This window comes from Saccopteryx bilineata, chromosome 11 (assembly GCF_036850765.1).
Source record: "Saccopteryx bilineata isolate mSacBil1 chromosome 11, mSacBil1_pri_phased_curated, whole genome shotgun sequence".
Classification (NCBI taxonomy): Eukaryota; Metazoa; Chordata; class Mammalia; order Chiroptera; family Emballonuridae; genus Saccopteryx; species Saccopteryx bilineata.
Window position 1 is genome coordinate 81,212,124 of NC_089500.1, and position 17,642 is coordinate 81,229,765.

At 45.4% G+C, this 17,642-nt stretch overlaps 3 protein-coding genes and 2 non-coding genes across 6 annotated transcripts; 1 reads left to right on the forward strand and 4 right to left on the reverse strand.

The window, feature by feature from the left end:
• Positions 1-9,794: 9,794 nt before the first annotated feature.
• Positions 9,795-10,226, reverse strand: LOC136315467 (histone H3.1). Its single transcript, XM_066247095.1, has one exon. The coding sequence runs from the start codon at positions 10,209-10,211 to the stop codon at positions 9,801-9,803; it is 411 nt and encodes a 136-aa protein (XP_066103192.1). The 5' UTR covers positions 10,212-10,226; the 3' UTR covers positions 9,795-9,800.
• A 1,187-nt stretch (positions 10,227-11,413) lies between these two features.
• On the reverse strand, positions 11,414-11,812 carry LOC136315455 (histone H2A type 1). Its single transcript, XM_066247079.1, has one exon. It carries the CDS (start codon positions 11,804-11,806, stop codon positions 11,414-11,416), a length of 393 nt encoding a protein of 130 aa, XP_066103176.1. The 5' UTR covers positions 11,807-11,812.
• Positions 11,813-12,067: 255 nt separating this feature from the next.
• LOC136315461 (histone H2B type 2-F-like) lies at positions 12,068-15,259 on the forward strand. Of its 2 annotated transcripts, none has more exons than XM_066247089.1 (2): positions 12,068-12,516; positions 15,242-15,259. In XM_066247089.1, the coding sequence occupies exon 1, from the start codon at positions 12,128-12,130 to the stop codon at positions 12,506-12,508; it is 381 nt and encodes a 126-aa protein (XP_066103186.1). In that variant the 5' UTR covers positions 12,068-12,127; the 3' UTR covers positions 12,509-12,516; positions 15,242-15,259. The 2 variants fall into 2 exon arrangements, with proteins under 2 accessions (XP_066103186.1, XP_066103185.1); XM_066247088.1 differs by lacking the exon at positions 15,242-15,259 and adding an exon at positions 13,418-13,687.
• A 1,375-nt stretch (positions 15,260-16,634) lies between these two features.
• Positions 16,635-16,706, reverse strand: TRNAM-CAU (transfer RNA methionine (anticodon CAU)). Its single transcript has one exon. It is a non-coding gene; the product is annotated as a tRNA-Met (tRNA).
• Positions 16,707-17,094: 388 nt separating this feature from the next.
• TRNAG-GCC (transfer RNA glycine (anticodon GCC)) lies at positions 17,095-17,165 on the reverse strand. Its single transcript has one exon. It is a non-coding gene; the product is annotated as a tRNA-Gly (tRNA).
• Between the last annotated feature and the right edge of the window lie 477 nt (positions 17,166-17,642).

Genomic DNA, 17,642 nt, shown 5'->3' on the forward strand with positions numbered 1-17,642 from the left:
ATCATATCTTAGTACTTGGATCACCATCTTTTTGTTAGCATAAACCAAACGGTCTGCTGTTGCTGAATATTCATTTCTGTGTGCCATTCCTAGAGCAAAACTCAATTCCTTGTATGGGATGATGAAAGCATGTTTAAAGTACAGAAGGAGCTTCAGAGTGAGGCTGCCAGAGCATCACTGTTCAGCACATGGAGTGTTTGGAGAGACATGGCATATCCATATCCTCTTAAGTAGAAATGTCTGCATAACTAGAACTACTCACTGCCCCCTGAATAAAATCCTCATGTAATGAGAGCCAAAAGGTAATTATAAAGAATTATATGAAGAATTATATTGACCGCATATTTCCAGGAGAGGGTACTTTTTCCAGTCAGCAATAGTATTGGCCAGTATAGACAGGCCATCTCTGTTGTGGCCTCTTCCTGAGTGATTAATTAATTGCTTAATTCATCAACCCAGAAGAAGGCATTCCTTACACCAGGGGTCCCCAAACTTTTGGCCTCTTCCTGAGTGATTAATTAATTGCTTAATTCATCAACCCAGAAGAAGGCATTCCTTACACCAGGGGTCCCCAAACTTTTTACACAGGGGGCCAGTTCACTGTCCCTCAGACCATTGGAGGGCCAGACTATAAAAAAAAACTATGAACAAATCCCTATGCACACTGCACATATCTTATTTTAAAGTAAAAAGACAAAACGGGAACAAATACAATATTTAAAATAAAGAACAAGTAAATTTAAATCAACAAACTGACCAGTATTTCAATGGGAACTATTCTCCTCTCACTGACCACCAGTGAAAGAGGTGCCCCTCCCGGAAGTGCAGTGGGGGCCGGATAAATGGCCTCAGGGGGCTGCAAGCGGCCCGCAGGCCGTAGTTTGGGGACCCCTGCCTTACACACTCAAGAATACCAATCTGTTTAGAAATTGCCTCAGACTGTATCAGCAGGCAGAGTGAGAGAAGAGGCATCCAAAGGCACTTCTTCCCTCCAAATATTTTGACTTCAGAGATTGGGCATGTTAAGGGTGGTATGACCATAGACACTGAAAGGTCCGCTGAAGGAGGAATACACCTGAGTTTAGGCAAGAAAACTTTATTGGGGGTTATCTGCCGGGCTGCCTCCTAAGGTGCAGGTCAGTGCCCGCCTTTCTAACAAACAGAGTTAAATAGGGAACCTTTGGGTGGGAGTTGGGCAGCTGTTAAGGGAAGGGGGAAGAGTGGTTTCGGTTTTATTTTTTTATGTAACTGCTTCCTGCTGGCTATGGGCGAGGAGTTATGGGAGGAGATATCTGGCCTCAGGCGGCCATGGTGGTGAAATAGAGACCTTCTGGTAGGTGACTTGGATTAACAGGAGCTCAAGGACTATTCAATTAGTAAAGGCCTTCAGATGGTCCTTGAGAAAGTTGGAGAATAAGCACAGAAAACAGGGCCTAACTGCTAAAATGATAAAAATAAGAGTGAGTGGGCCAATAAATGGTAACAGCTAAGACACCCAGTTTATGCACAGCCACTGATTCCAAGACCCCTCTTGTCTATCATGAATTCGTTGTGCTCGTTCCTTTAATTTGATGACTGCGTCACTAACCAGCCCTGACTGGTTGAGGTAAAAGCAACATTCATTGTTCTTCTAGAAAGACACAGATACCTCCCTTTTCTGCTGTCAAGAGGTCCAGGCTTCAGAGATTTTGCAGTGTGACAGCAGCCAGGGAAGTAAGTTGGTCTTGGAATCTTACCAGAGTGGATACAATTTCCTCTAGGGAGTTTTGAAGATCTTCAGAGAGAGAGTGAAAGTAAGATAAAGAGGGGGCTAGCCCCCACCTCCCACCCCCACCCCCAGCCTCTAGGCCCAGCCCTATAGAGATTCCTAGGGTTGCAAGGAGAGGGCTTACTTGTATTGCACATCTGTTCCTTTGCTTGATTAGAAAAGTGCTGGGGATGGGAAGAGGCTCATGCAGTGGAACTTATGTTTATGGTTATGTTTATGTTTATGTTGGGGTGAGATAGACTAGGGTACAGGTTCCCACCCAACATGTAGGTGTTAGTCCCACACATGTAGAAAGGCCCTCACTGGGTGATGCAAGCTGAGAGGTGAAGAGAGAATAAATGGACAAAAGGTCGTTGTCCTCCTTCTGTTCCTGAGCTCCGGATGGACAGGGTGGAGGAAAGAGCTGCCCCGATAAGGAGGGAGATATAAATAGAGGATTGTTTTGAGCACTGTAATCTTGTCACGGAGGAAGTAGTAAGCCAGGGATAGAGTTGGTGGGATAGGAGCATTTATATTGTGAAGCCGTAAGAGTGTAAGTAAGGTGTCCTGTGAATTGAATGGGGTTAGAAAATAATCCGTTTGCTTCTGGAGCAACTTGATAGTTGACTTGATTATTCTGATGGTCTTTGGGAAATTGGGGGCAGGTGGAAGGAGGGGGGTTATTAGAGTGACTGGTCCTTGAGCAGGAGGGGTTGGGGGTTTTAATTTCTCAAGCTGGGAACAGTAGGTTTGACATAGCTTGTTTACTCGGCTGGCGGCTGAAGTGGGATAGTTCCCTATAACAGTGTTGCCTCTCTCAAAGAAGGTAGCTCCCTTTTGGATTTTGTACATAAGAGTGGTTTGAAGAAGGTGTGTGGCATTATTTGGAATAAGGAGGGCAGAATAGGCTGAGGGGGACATAGATAGGCACATTCAGCAGTTAGCTGCATAGGAGGAATTCGTCTTAATTAAAAGATCTTGAGTAAGGTTAAGAGAGCAGTTCTAGATATGAGGACTCTAAAAGGGAGGGGATGGGCCCTGGCTGGTTGGCTCAGCGGTAGAGCATCGGCCTGGCGTGCAGAAGTCCCGGGTTCGATTCCCAGCCAGGGCACACAGGAGAAGCGCCCATCTGCTTCTTCACCCCTCCCCCTCTCCTTCCTCTCTGTCTCTCTCTTCCCCTCCCGCAGCCGAGGCTCCATTGGAGCAAAAGATGGCCCGGGTGCTGGGGATGGCTCCTTGGCCTCTGCCCCAGGCACTAGAGTGGCTCTGGTCGCAACAGAACGATGCCCCGGAGGGGCAGAGCATCGCCCCCTGGTGGGCAGAGCGTTGCCCCTGGTGGGCGTGCCGGGTGGATCCTGGTCGGGCGCATGCGGGAGTCTGTCTGACTGTCTCTCCCCGTTTCCAGCTTCAGAAAAATACAAAATAAATAAATAAAAATAAAAAATAAAAGGGAGGGGATGGGGGCAGGACATCCCCCTAGGGGCATGGTCAGAAGGAAGAGTAAAGTGAGTTTGTAGTCTTTGCTGGAAAGGCCTGTCTACTCACGACTCCGGTCCTTCTTCCTCCTCAGCAGAGGCGAACTGGGGTGAGGCCCCTGGCACAGAAGAAAATATTGGGTCCTTTAAAAAAGAGAGAGAAAGTGTCAGGGGAAATAAAAATACATGTTAACCATATTTTTAAATAAATAAAAACTATTATGTACTATTAATGTTAATATCACACATATGAAACCAAACTTGTGTCATTAGAAAAACGTATAAAGTTGGGGTTTTGCGGGGCCCTTCAGAAGTCTGGGCCCAGGGTGCGCGCCTGGTGCGCCCATGTTAAATCCACCTCTGTTCCACAGGGATTCTGGTTAGCTTGACTTTGGTGGGTCCCAGGGAGGAACAAGTATGCTGCAGCAGAGAATTAGGCAGAATGGAAAGACTCGTGGGCACAGGCTGAGGTGGAGCTTCTGTCTTCTTTAACCTGGAGAGATGGAACCATGGGGCCTTTCCCTGGAGTTTTAAGGCCGTGGGGGTGGTGAGGAGAATCTGGAAAGGGCCCATCCACCGAGGGCATAAATTAGACGAGTGGAGGGTTTTTAAGAGGACCCAGTTTTCTGGGACGAGTACTGGGTGTAGCGAGTGGTCCAGGCAGGGGGTTTGTGAGGACTTGGTCTGCATGTTTTCGCAGGAGTTGCCTGACCAGGTTAAGAATGGGGATATAGTCTCCCAGAGAAGAGGTTTGACTGGGAAATTTGCCAAGGAGGTAAGGTCTGCCATACATAAATTCGAAAGGGCTGAGGAGGGGTTTCTGGGACTCGCCCTAATTCGGGTGAGTGCAATGGGAAGGAGTTTAGTCCATGGCTGCTGTAGTTCTAGGGTAAGTTTGGTCAGTTGGGATTTCTTGGGCAAAACCCAGTATCCATGGTCAGCTAGGAAATTTAGGAGAATAGCCATATGCTGAACAGAAAGGTCACAGGACGGGCTGCGAACAAGATCATCAGCAAACTGGAGGAGGGCACTGGGAAAGAAGGAGAGGGTGGCCAAGTCAGAGGCTAGGCTAGAGCCTGACCAAAGAAGTGGGGGTTATCTCTGAAGCCTTGGGGCAGGACTGTCCCTGTAAGTTGTTGTGACTGTTAGGTGTCTGGGTCAGTCCAGGAGTCCAGGTGAAGGCAAACATGTCCTGATTATTAGGGTGCAAGGGAATAGTGACAAATGCATCTTTAAGGTCCCAGACCATGAAATGGGTGGTTGTTAGAGGAACTTGAAACAGTAGATTATAAGGATTAGGTACTACGGGGTGCATGGGTAGCACTGCTGTGCCGATGATGCAGAGATATTGGACTAGTCTGTAAGAGCCATTCGATTTCTTAGTGGGTAAAATGGGAGTGTTGTAGGGGAGTGAGTGGGTGGAAGAAGGCCTCGGCCTAAAAGTTTCTCAATTATGGGTGTTAGACCCTTTTCATGTATGAGAGACATGGGATATTGAGGCTGGTTTGGAAAGCGGGATGGGTCTCGGAGTTTGATCTGTATTGGGGTGTGGTGAGAGGCTACTAAGGGCACAGAGGTGTCCCACACCTTGGGATTCACTATATTGGGAGGTAGAGGTAGCTTTGTAACAGAAGTAGGCAAGTCTGGCTGGTCGAGACATAGCAACAAGGCCGACTTCAAGGATGACGGGAGGTGAAAGGAGAGATAGGTTCTAAATTTAGAGAGTAGGTCTTGGCCTAAAATAGGTGTAAAGCATTAAAGTAAGAGGAGAAAAGAGTGTGCAAAGGGACGCCATGCATTAGACAAGGGAGTGGATTCATGGCAAGTAGGGAGGAAATAAGACCATCAACACCCCACAACAGAGATCTTCGAGGGATGAACAGAACCCAAATGTTCAGGCAAGGCAGAGTAAGTGGCCCCCATCTATAAGAAATGAGATGGCTTATTTGCTACTTGGATGGTTACCCTAGGCTCGTCCATGGTGACATGAGATGGGGCCGATGTCCTGGGCACCTTCAGTCTTCAGTGGCAAGTCCCAGCAGTCTGGGCAAGTTTAGGTCAGAGGTGGCTGATGCAGGGCTGGAAGAGGCTAAACCCTCACTTTGAGGAGAGAGGAGGTAGCCTACCTTCCAGTGTTCCTTTTTCCCACAGTGAGGGCATGGCCCTGGTGGGGTCTGAAGAGCCAGACGGGCTTTTGCCCAATGACTTTCTTTTCCACATTTGAAGTGGGGCCCTGGTGGAGTCCTATGAAGCCCTTTAGGGGTGTTGAAGCCTTTAAGGGCGGCCACCAAGAGCTGGTATTTGAGCTCCATCTACCTTCTCCTGTTCCTCTCGGTCATTATAGACCTTAAAAGCCATGCTCAGGAGATCTCATTGAGGGGTTGAGGGTCCTCCTCTGCCTTTTTAAGTTTTTTGCCATATGTCAGGGCTGATTGGGAGATGAAATAAGTGTTAAGAACTATGGACTCCTTGACCAAATTGGGCCGGATTTTCATCTACCCTTTGTGAAATCTCTCGGAGTTTTTCGTAATTAACTGCCTTGTGAATGGCCTGCTATTAAACAGGCGACCATGTGGTTGCAGAGGTCTCTGCCAGGTTTGCCAATTTGATAGGCCCAGTGAGGGTCTTCCTGGGGAATGGCTGTTGCTCCTGCAGGTTTCTGATTGTCTATGGAAGTCGTCAGCGTGTGCCTGTGTGGCCAACCAGACTCGCTCCTTCTCTTTGGGTAATAAAGTGGAGGAGAACATAAAGGTCATGCCAGTTTAGGTCGTATTGAGGAGCCACTGCGCCACCTCACCCGCAGGTGTTGTAAAGTACCAAAAGCTACAGAATTAATATTAATATTTTGGGAGGCTTGAAGAACATTTTATTAATTTGGGTTAAGGTGTGCAGAGAAATTGTGAGAAATAGTCTCTGTACTATGTGATTGGCATGACCAGGATGGCCTTTGGCATTGTATTGTAAATGCAAAGGAAAGGAAAACATGGATTCCCAGACATTCCACCACACCTGTGGGGAAAGGGGTGAATGGCTAGCCAGGTGCAGGGGAGAAAAGCCAAAATAAACCTTTTCTTATAGCAATGAACCATTTGCAGGCATTTGTACCCACAGAAACTACCTCTCCTATGTAAATGTGTGTGGTTAACACGTGTGACTCTGGACAGAGAGATAGCAGATAAACACTAGATAATATAGGAATGCCTTTTAATATGTAAAGAGACATCTTTCTACCATTGTGTTGATTTGTAAATTTTGTTTTCTCCAAAATGATGTATGGCTTGCAAATTGAATGTGGTCCTATCATGTTAAAGGACACATGACTATAACCAATAGTGGTAAGGGGCTCCTAATTACAATTTTTGCTTCTGTACTTCCCACTCACAAAACTATAAAAACTAAGAGGAACAAAGGGCCTGCACACTCTCCCTCAGACCTCTGTTGGAGTTGCCGCCGCTTGGCCAAGCTAGACAATAAAGCTTTGATGTGTAATCGATGGACTTTGTTCATGTCTTCAATGTTTCGGGTCCCTCCAGATTAGGCTTAACAGTATGACTGGGTCAGGTATTTAAATTCCTTTATGTAGGTATCTGGGTCTGTGGAAAAGGAGCCTAGTCTCTTGTCTATTTGTGACGGGTCTGTGAGGGAGAATAGGATGTTAACCCTAATTATTCCCTTGGCAGCTGCTACCTCATGGAGAGGGAGGAGAGGAGCCAGAGGGCTCTGGGGGGTACATTGCCCTACATGGGAGTGATCACGAGGAGGGATGGGAGGTCTGGGGAGTCAGTATCTGATTCTGAGCTTGAATGATTCCAGGTGGCGGGGAGTTGTCTGCAGAGGGAAGGGGAAGAGACAGGGCAGATAGTGGGATGGTATGGTCAGCCGGATCAAAGGGGATAGATCAGGCTCAGCTGGAAGAAGGGGTTCAGAGTGTGCTAAGAGGATTTGATAGGTAGAACAGGATTGATAGAGGGAGAAGCGAGACAGGAGAGCAAAGAATGCCTTGAATGTAGGGGATTTCCGGACATTTGCCATTGCATTGGCCGAAGTTATCAAGATCTCAAAATGTGTTAAAGTCAAAAGTGCCAATTCCAGGCCATCGAGACCTGTTATCTAGCCAGTGCTGGGGCCAAGCAGTATTACAATAAAAGATAAGTTTGGGGGGGGGGGGACTTGACTACTTCTTGAAGACTGAGAGAGCCAAGGTTCCAAAGGAGACATCCTAACGGGGTGTGCTTTGGAGGAAGAGATTGTGAGGCTCCCATGATATGAAATTAGAGGCAATGAAGGGTGAGTACAAGAAATCCTAGAAGGAGAAAGGCCAAGGGAAAAGGTGTCCCCGTTCCTCAGGCCAGTCTCCACGAGTGAGAAGACCACTCACAAATTGGGCGTCCCCGAATTTGTGAGGATCAGGACCCGAAGGCCGAGAAGGTCTTCCTGGCCTAGCACTAAGACTTTTGAAGACCAAGGTCAACCGAAGTTGAAAGGGAGACCGGAGACCCAGACTACGAGAACTCGTTCCTCACCTGTGAGAGAAGAAATTAGGCCAGTGGTGTTCGCAGGGTCAGCAATGGCAAGACTGGAAAGCCCTGGGAGAGGGTGTCCTCTTGGCAGGTCCAGGAGGGGCGGCCAGGAGGCAGATCAAGCCCGGGAGGAGAGTGAAGGAGGGAGAAGGGTGATCCAGCAAGTCCTGACAGGCACCCCTCCTGGTTTCAGCACCAAGATGAAAGGTCCGCCAAAGGAGAAATACACTCAAGTTCAGGCAAGAAAACTTTACTGGTGGTTATCTGCCAGGCTGCCTCCTATGGTGGAGGTCAGTGCCTCCCTTTCTAACAGGCAGGGTAAAATAGGGAACCTTTGGGTGGGAGTTGGGTAGCCAGGTGTCAAGAGAAGCGGGAAGAGTGGTTTTGGCTACTGACTTCAGTTTACCCTCAGGGAGGTTACCGGAAAGTCCTGCATCTGAGTTAGTCAACCTGCATTCCAAGGATGGTGATCTGGAACATCCTGTTGGTCAGAGTATGCAGGGGGAGAGGAAGTTCAGAGATTCAGGTGGCAGCAATGCAGTCAGACACGTCCAAATATGTTTTCCCTTTCTTTCCAGGGGAAGGCTGATCCTGAGAGAGAATACTTGGCATTTTATTCTTCTTAGGGTGTTAATTAAAAAAAAAAAAAAAAGCACATTTATATTTGGTAAAATATTTGCATCGACCTAAATTCTGTATATGGTAATAATAGGTCTTCTTTCCCATGAACCAGAAAGTAATGGGCATAATCATGAGTAGAATTTAATGTTTGCGGTAGTAATCTTACCTAATTAAACAATATTAAGAATGTAAGAAAGGTTTTTTTCATTTCATTCACAAGCATGAGATGATACAGCCAATTGGTCAGATAAAGTCTTCTTGAGTGCTTAGAAGAGTAAAGTATTGTTTTCCATTTTCTGTATTATGGAGAAAAGATAACATACACCAGTTGTGCACAAATTATAAGTGTAAACTGAGGTCCTAGCTTGTCAAGAAAACTGAAGAAAAGCACTTGAAACAGCCAGACCTCAATCCTTGCTAGAGAATCTAGAATTGTAAGATTCAAGTAATTGAGCATAGTTTGAAGTATTTAGAAAACAACAGGTACAAGTAAAATTTTCAGGGAAACAGTCCTATTCACCGTTCAGGTGGATGGCTCTTAGAAGAGCATTTGAGTTGGTGGAATCCCCTGGGGACTGCTCTTCACATAGGTCTGCACTGCTAGGCTCCTGGAAGATGGCTAAGAAAAGCCAGAAGGCTAATTTGCTAATTTTATAACATCAAATCTTGGAATGGGTGTGTGTGAAGAAAATAATTCATGGGGTTACCAGGCACTACTGCTGAACAATTAAGAAATGCAATTCTTGTAAGAACAAAAAAGATCCATCTAAATACTAGCCCATTTTCTTTGTAGACAGAGCTAATCCCAGCCAAATTCAGGGTGTTTTTTGTTGTTGTTGTTGCCTTAACTTAACCTAGATGTACTCTGTCAGCTCTTCAAAGCACACTTGGAACGTGCAAGATGCCAACCTTCACTGTGCTGTGGACATCAGAGAACCATGTTAAGCATAACTTTGCTGCCAGATTGTTAAAATCTGAAGTGGGAAAAGGTGGCAGTATCCATGGTCTGAACCCTTTCTTACATAATGGGCACTTTCTATCTTGTAGACAGGTCTCTTCTCTTTATCTCTACAGATGGGGTACTCAAGTGTCCAACTAGTGATTTTCTGTCCTTGACCAGACACTGTTGCCCTTTAAACTTAGAGAAGCAACTTTTAATTTCCCCTAAATAGCTACTATAATGTAAACACTGCTGCTGAGGCTTTGCCATTTACTTTTTGTGGGGTTTTTTTTGTTTTGTTTTGCAATCTACTTTGCTTGAGGAAAATGAGATCCATAGTTTGGAGGGGAACCTTAGTACCAGTCTTATGCCTGTCCATTCTGCACGGAGCTTACATTTTAGACACCTAGACTAATAGTGAAAGCAGCCTTTATCTGAGAATGGAAGTGGCTCTGAAAAGAGCCTTTGGATTCAAGGTTACCGCTCGCTAAGAAAACTCATGCCCTCTCCCCGCGGATGCGGCGCGCGAGCTGAATGTCCTTGGGCATGATGGTCACGCGCTTGGCGTGGATGGCACACAGGTTGGTGTCCTCGAACAGCCCCACCAGGTACGCCTCGCACGCCTCCTGCAGCGCCATCACGGCCGAGCTCTGGAAGCGCAGGTCGGTCTTGAAGTCCTGCGCGATCTCGCGCACCAGGCGCTGGAAAGGCAGCTTGCGGATCAGCAGCTCGGTGGACTTCTGGTAGCGGCGGATCTCGCGCAGGGCCACCGTGCCGGGCCGGTAACGGTGCGGTTTCTTGACGCCACCGGTGGCCGGAGCGCTCTTGCGAGCCGCCTTGGTGGCCAGCTGCTTGCGAGGGGCCTTCCCGCCCGTGGACTTGCGCGCGGTCTGCTTGGTACGAGCCATCCCGAAGACCTAGAAACAGAAAGCGGGTGGAAGAATGAGTTAGGGTGCCCTTGACTGGTATATATAGGGCCAGTCCCGCTCTGATTGGACCAGGTATCTGCCGATCAAGGCTCACAGTGAAGTTATTGGAAGCGGCGTCCACTTCATGATCGCAGGAGCCTCCCTGGAGTTTAGACTAGAAATTAACTTCTATTCACACCCTTTCAACAGCGGCTAATTGTTCCTTTCTCATCTCTACTTCTCTTTACGCTGTTTCTGTACAATGTTCTCTGGCTTTTCTCTGCAGAATTTAATGTAATTATGATTATCTTTGTCCGTTAAATAAAATTTTTGAATTGTGGCGCCTGAAACTGGTTCTCCTTTGATCTTTTTGAAAAAGCGCGAGCTGGATGTGATTGGCCAAGTAGATTTTTAGCTTCATTCAAATTTCGAAAGATCAATTTTACGTCACTTTTTTTTGTCCTTTCTGTTTAAACTCTTTAAGAGGTCTTTCTTCCTTGTTTATTTTATACTTGTTCTAAAGTGCAATACCACCATTAACTGAGTTGATTTCACATTTGATGTTTTAGTTACATTTACATTTATTTTTCAATATCTTTCTCATGAAAGAACTGTACTGTTTGTTTCAAACTTTGTGTGAAATGGGATTAAGAAAACAAATCCTCACATTCCATAAAATGGTAGAAAAAGATAACTTGCCTTTTTAACGTCAGGTTGGACCCTCCTACGAAGCTCTAAATAAGGACCTGACCACGAGTGATGTAGTTTTCCTATTTACTAGGACCTAGCAGACTAGGAGATGGGCGAGTTGCTGGCGATGTTTCCTATTAATACGCAAAACAACTTTTAACAGACTGAATGGAGACTTTGTTGCCCTGCGGCCATTAACTTGCATTTAAATATTCACCATTGACCAAACATTGTTCTTTTCCTCACGCGTTAACCCTGACGGCCTTAATTACATCTGATGAAAAGAACCTCCACCCTTTTTACTAGGCTGATGCTCACGTTTTCTTTGGAGTTACTTTCTCGTTTCTAGGAGTGTTCGCACACTGACATCTACTGGTAGATTTGAGAAAAATCGAAATCACTTTCAAATAGTCGATACAATAAATATTGAAAACGCAAGCCCTTTCAGTGAAAAGTTGGGTGGCTCTGAAAAGAGCCTTTGGTTTAAGACTAAGGAAGATTCTGAGACCCCTTCATTTCCCCTTGGCCTTGTGGTGGCTCTCGGTCTTCTTGGGCAGCAGCACGGCCTGGATGTTGGGCAGGACGCCGCCCTGCGCGATGGTCACTTTGCCCAGCAGCTTGTTGAGCTCCTCGTCGTTGCGGATGGCCAGCTGCAGGTGGCGCGGGATGATGCGCGTCTTCTTGTTGTCGCGGGCCGCGTTGCCCGCCAGCTCCAGGATCTCGGCCGTCAGGTACTCCAGCACCGCCGCCAGGTACACGGGCGCGCCGGCCCCGACCCGCTCGGCATAGTTCCCCTTACGGAGCAGGCGGTGCACGCGGCCCACGGGGAACTGCAGCCCGGCCCGCGATGACCGCGTCTTGGCCTTGGCTCGCGCCTTCCCGCCCTGTTTTCCACGCCCAGACATGATGAATAAAACTCTACGCCCTGTCTACCCTCTGATTCGAGTCACCGAGAGTCGTCCTTTTTATAGTCCTTCTTGGGCGCGAAAGTGAAGCTGTGCCATTGGCGGAAAGTTACAGACCTCTCACTTGAACCAATGGGATCCTGGTTCTGAAATACCCTTCTTTTGATTGGGCAACATTTCTGTGACGTTTCCTGAAGTCGCCACCAGTGACAAACGAGTTTAGCCGACGCCTCCTTTAAGAGGCTGTGAACCGAGAAGACATTTGCAGTGTCACGCTCATTTCTCCTGTGGTCTCATATTGTCCGGTGTTTCTTCCCGACCATGCCTGAGCCCGCCAAGTCCGCGCCCGCCCCGAAGAAGGGCTCCAAGAAGGCGGTGACCAAGGTGCAGAAGAAGGACGGCAAGAAGCGCAAGCGCAGCCGCAAGGAGAGCTACTCGGTGTACGTGTACAAGGTGCTGAAACAGGTGCACCCCGACACCGGCATCTCGTCCAAGGCCATGGGCATCATGAACTCGTTCGTCAACGACATCTTCGAGCGCATCGCGGGCGAGGCGTCGCGCCTGGCGCATTACAACAAGCGCTCGACCATCACGTCCCGGGAGATCCAGACGGCCGTGCGCCTGCTGCTGCCCGGGGAGCTGGCCAAGCACGCCGTGTCCGAGGGCACCAAGGCCGTCACCAAGTACACCAGCTCCAAGTAGACTCGCTAGTAAGCAGCTTGTCTCCTAACCCAAAGGCTCTTTTCAGAGCCACCTACCTGCCTAGAAGGAGCTAGTGTACTTTGTCTTTCAGTTTTGTGTGTTCGTGTGTGCGAGGTGAGGTGGAGGAGGGTCTTGGGGGAGATCTTGAAGTAACAATATAAATTTGGTGTTTACCTAAAATCAAACGCTCTTTAAAGCCATCCTCACTTTCATAGAAGTAGCTGGCTCGTTTTTCTAATAATGTGGGTGGCGGCATTATTTGAAAAGCCCACCATGGGCTTCAATTTGACAGATTGACTTATCCGGTGTGCTTTTGAGGCCCGTGTTAAGTGCGGGAATTACATGGTTCTGCAGCCAAAGCAAGAGCTGAACATGAGGGTTTGGAGGTTCTCTAAGCATAAAATACTGAATGAGGAACCCAGCAACTTGGACAGCTGCGTTCTTGTGTATCAGGATAAGTGAGAGAAAGGGATGCCTGGACTTGCTAGGCAGGGGTTGTGCTAAACCTGGATATGAGAGTTCATAATTAGAAATACTATGGCATGTCCCGTGTATTTAATAAGAAAAGCGGACTTAAGAAATAGAAAGTAAGCTGAGTGCTGGGTAGCCAGGAATCTGGGAGTGGATGCAAGTCTCCAGGGGAAGACCATCAACCTCCTTCCCCAGCATCATCCAGTGGTGCCCGAATTCTCCTTACATTTCCAAGCGATAACATCCTCCGCCACTCCCATCCCCTCTATAGATGTAGGTGTGAACAAAACCAACTCTGTGTCCAGAATTTCATCGTTAAGTTTCATTCTGTGACCTCGACCTACTTCACTGTCCTTAGCAAGCGTAATAAAACTTTCTAGTTGATGGATCTGTGCTCCTTAAAACGTAACCATAAATATATATATTTTTTTACAATAGCCAGAATGGCATGGAAACCGAGATAAATAAACTGATGACAGCATCGATGATAAACAATCTATCACAAGATCAACAGGAGTATTGCCCTGGCGCTACTACATTTTTTTGTCCCTTTGTCTTGTCATTAGTACCCGAGTTATACTGTTTAAAAAGGTACTGTACCAAGGTACAGACAAAAGAATATTTTGTGCAAAATTGCTGGGCCACCTGTCCACCCTAGCCCAATCTTCCTGTAAGTAAATTACCTATAATAAACTCTGTTGCACTCTATGTAGTTACCTGCTTTTTTCTGAAGATACCTTCTGGCTATGGTGGCCATTACACTCTTGCCCACCATGGGACATAGATGATAAAATGCAATGGTTCCAGCTAAGGAGTGTGAAAAGGTTGGGGAAGGGAACAGTCCTTTTTTCGTCAACCCAGTTTCATCCGTATACACCCAGGCTCACTGTCAGAGGGATATTGCCCCACACAAGTTTTCTAGGCCCCCCTCTTGGAGAAATTTCAAAGTTTGGAAATCTCTATAGCCAACATTCAAAGGTATAAATTGGACTGTAATTGAAGATCAGTTCTTTGAGGAATCCTGGTGGCTACTGCCACTGGGCTCTGTATCATTCACTGCATTGTCTTATCTTCCCAATCTTTGCTCCTTGACCAAAAGTGACCCCCCCAAAGCCCCTTCCCTCAGAAACAATGTGTATAAAAATAAATCTCTTTCTCATGGGTCACTTGAGTCTATTGCTAACAATGTAACATATAGCAAAGCTTTGTTTCAATCTTAGAAAAAGCAGTACCTAAATCCCCCTTATGTTCCAAGGGATATTTTCCAAAACCTCTAGTACAGGGGTCCCCAAACTTTTTACACAGGGGGCCAGTTCACTGTCCCTCAGACCGCTGGAGGGCTGGACTATAAAAAAACTATGAACAAATCCCTATGCACACTACACATATCTTATTTTAAAGTAAAAAAACAAAATGGGAACGAATACAATATTTAAAATAGAGAACAAGTAAATTCAAATCAACAAACTGACCAGTATTTCAATGGGAACTATGCTCCTCTCACTGACCACCAATGAAAGAGGTGCCCCTTCCAGGTATGCGGCAGGGGCCGGATAAATGGCCTCAGGGGGCTGGGGACCCCTGCTCTAGTAGATGCCTGAAACCATGGACGGTACTGAAACCTATATGTACCATTTTTTCCTTATACACACATATAATAAAGTTTAATTTATAAATTAAGCACAGTTAGAGATTAACAACAATAATAGTGAAATAGAACAATTATAATAATATACTACAATAACATTTATGTGAATGAGGTCACTTATTTCAAGGGCTCCCTTACTGAAGTCTTCCTGTTGGTTTAATGCTTTCTTATGCAAGATAAGGTGGTCAATCATTTTCTGTTCATGCCTTCCACTTGCAAATTTATGCCTTCTTAACTAAGTACCCATCACACACTGTGGCTGTAACTTTTGCAGCTTGAGGTTCAACAGCAAAGTAGCACAAATTTCTTTTTCCTTCACAATTTCACAGACAGAAAATTTATTTTTACTGTATGTAGATCTTAGCAAATTGAGGGAAAAATTTTTTTTCTTTCCTTATTAAATCTAGAACATTTTTGTTTAAAGGAAGTACTTTATGACTTCTCCAGCATATCTGAATTGTCAGCATCACTATTTTTGTGATTTAAGGCCATTATTAAGTAAAATAAATGTCACTTGAACACAAGCACTATGATACCATTAACCCAGATAGCTACAAGTGACTAACTGGCAAAGAGCATATACAGCATTGGACAGAACAATTTTTTTCTTTTAGGTTAATCATATGTGCCTCTGGTGACCTGTGAGATTAGAAAGCTTATCACTTGGAACAGTTTTTAAAATCTATCTCAAATGGAAATTGTGTTTGCAAGGGACATATATGCAGGTAAGAGTCAAAGGGAAGCAGGACCTCTCCTAGCACCTAAACTGAGTTCTGTGGGTTTTTTTACTATGACAAGAATCTCATGTAGAAAAAATGAAATGCAATCAATAAAATAACTTTAATGTCAGGATTTCTGAAACCTCTATTGCCAGGTAGATAAAGATGTTGCCTTCATTTTGGAACTAACTGAAATTCAAATATAGCTATATAGCTCTTCAGCTGCCCGTTCCAGACATTGGCTAGGCTTGTGTGTTTGGACATAGTCTAGCACACAGAAATAGATGTACTATCAACAGTACTATAAAGGAAAGCTTTTTTGTGTGTGGATATTCATAAAGAAAATGCTTTTTAAAATAAGCACTGTGATATTTGAATGAAAGCCTAATATGAGCTCCTTGAAAAAAAATGTAATTATTAAAATTAAAAAAACAAAAAAGAGAGATACACATCAAATTCATCAGAGTTGCCCTGACAAAGGGAATATTAGCATCAGGGATGCAGTTGAAGAATAATTTTATATTTTATGTGGGTTTTTTTTTTAATATAAAAGATTTGTAGTCATTCGTCCTGATGTTAAATAGTAGACCATTCTGTGTTGTCATTTTTGTATTCTGTGTTTTTTTAAAGGTAAAAGAAAAAAAACTAATATTGAACACTGGTGTTAGTGTATTAGAAATTGTAGCTTTTAACATACCAAACCATCAGTGACTAAAGTGTGCCAGCCTGTGCTCTAGATGCTACAGCAACCAACAGCACAAAAACAGACAAAAATCTCTCTTCTCCCACATGAATTTGCATCTTACATGGGAGAAAATACTAAATAAATCATTAAGATATACTATATACTACCAATGATAAGAAGTGCTAAGTAGGAAGACAGCAGAAGTTTGAGATTGTGTGGAGAGTTATTGTTTTAAATGTTCCCTTTAACTGAACCTCTAAAACTGAAAATAGCTGTATATGGTCCTCTCAAACTCTAAACTTACATTCTTGTTTACACTATGGTAGTAGGTAGAGTTGGACATATTTCAGCCTATGGTTTAATTCTCTGGTCTCAGAGAGGGTACATAGGACATTTCTCAATGAGAAGCTTCCCGGTTTATGATTTATGATTATTTTGTCTCAAAAAGTTCCCTAGGCTGAGAGTATTTCCCCGATAGTTGACCAAGATTTAGTTAGGTACAGAGACACCCCTGTACGGGGACAAGGCACACGCACACACACACTTGTGTAAAGAGTACGTTGTAAATGCTTCCACTTTTGGGGTGGCGGGGGAAAAAATAACTAGCAGAGGATGGTTTCGATCCATCGACCTCTGGGTTATGGGCCCAGCACGCTTCCGCTGCGCCACTCTGCTAGCGGCGAGAAGAGAGGCGATTTTCACGTATTCCATTATTACATTTCCCCTTTAAACGTCGTTTTCGTATGTCAAACGATGTTTACTTTTTCAAAGGCCATTCGTTGATTTTACTTATACTTCAAACAGAACAACAATTTCGGAATAAATTCTAGAATTTAAATATTTTGAATGCAAAAAAACTCAGTTTCTATTAGAAAAGACCTCGTCGCCACTTTCCTCTTGCCTAGCAGAAACGACTGCGGTCCTGTAGTCAGCATGTGTAAGAAGGACAAAATTCGAGTGTGGAAAGTACTCGACCTCTGAATTGGAGCATTTCAACAAGATTGGAAGGATTGTTGTTTTTAAAGATAAAATAAATAAGTAAATAAATGAAAAGACTTCCAGCTGCATTGGCCGGGAATCGAACCCGGGCCTCCCGCGTGGCAGGCGAGAATTCTACCACTGAACCACCAATGCCCAGATGTGGAATACGGCTTCAGGAATGCACTTTCTTCTGTTAGTTTGTCGAACTACTGTTTCTCCGAAAAAATGTTTAGATCTTTGTTGTTCTTCTTCTTTTATGGAGTGGAACAATGTAACACTTCCTTTCTCTTCAGGGATATCTACCTTTACCCCCTTTACCGCAGGTTCAGAGGGGCCTCACTCTCTGGCCCAGTGTAAAGGCCCCGCCCCTGGCTACAGGCCGCGCCCCTTTCCAGTTTGGGAGGCCGGGCTCCTCCTGGCCAGCGGTTCTGGCTGTGTGTGTGTGTGTGTGTGTGTGTGTGTGCGTGTGTGTGTGTGCGCGCGCACGCGCGTGCGTGTGCCTTGTCTCCGTACAGGGGTGTCTCTGTACCTAACTAAATCTTGGTCAACTATCGGGGAAATACTCTCAGCCTAAAGAACTTTTTGAGACAAAATAATCATAAATCATAAACCGGGAAGCTTCTCATTGAG

What these genes read in the sequence shown, in the direction of transcription:
- LOC136315467 (XM_066247095.1), bottom strand. Translation starts at nt 10,211, where the DNA reads ATGGCTCGTACCAAGCAGACCGCGCGCAAGTCCACGGGCGGGAAGGCC.
- LOC136315455 (XM_066247079.1), bottom strand. Translation starts at nt 11,806, where the DNA reads ATGTCTGGGCGTGGAAAACAGGGCGGGAAGGCGCGAGCCAAGGCCAAG.
- LOC136315461 (XM_066247089.1), top strand. Translation starts at nt 12,128, where the DNA reads ATGCCTGAGCCCGCCAAGTCCGCGCCCGCCCCGAAGAAGGGCTCCAAG.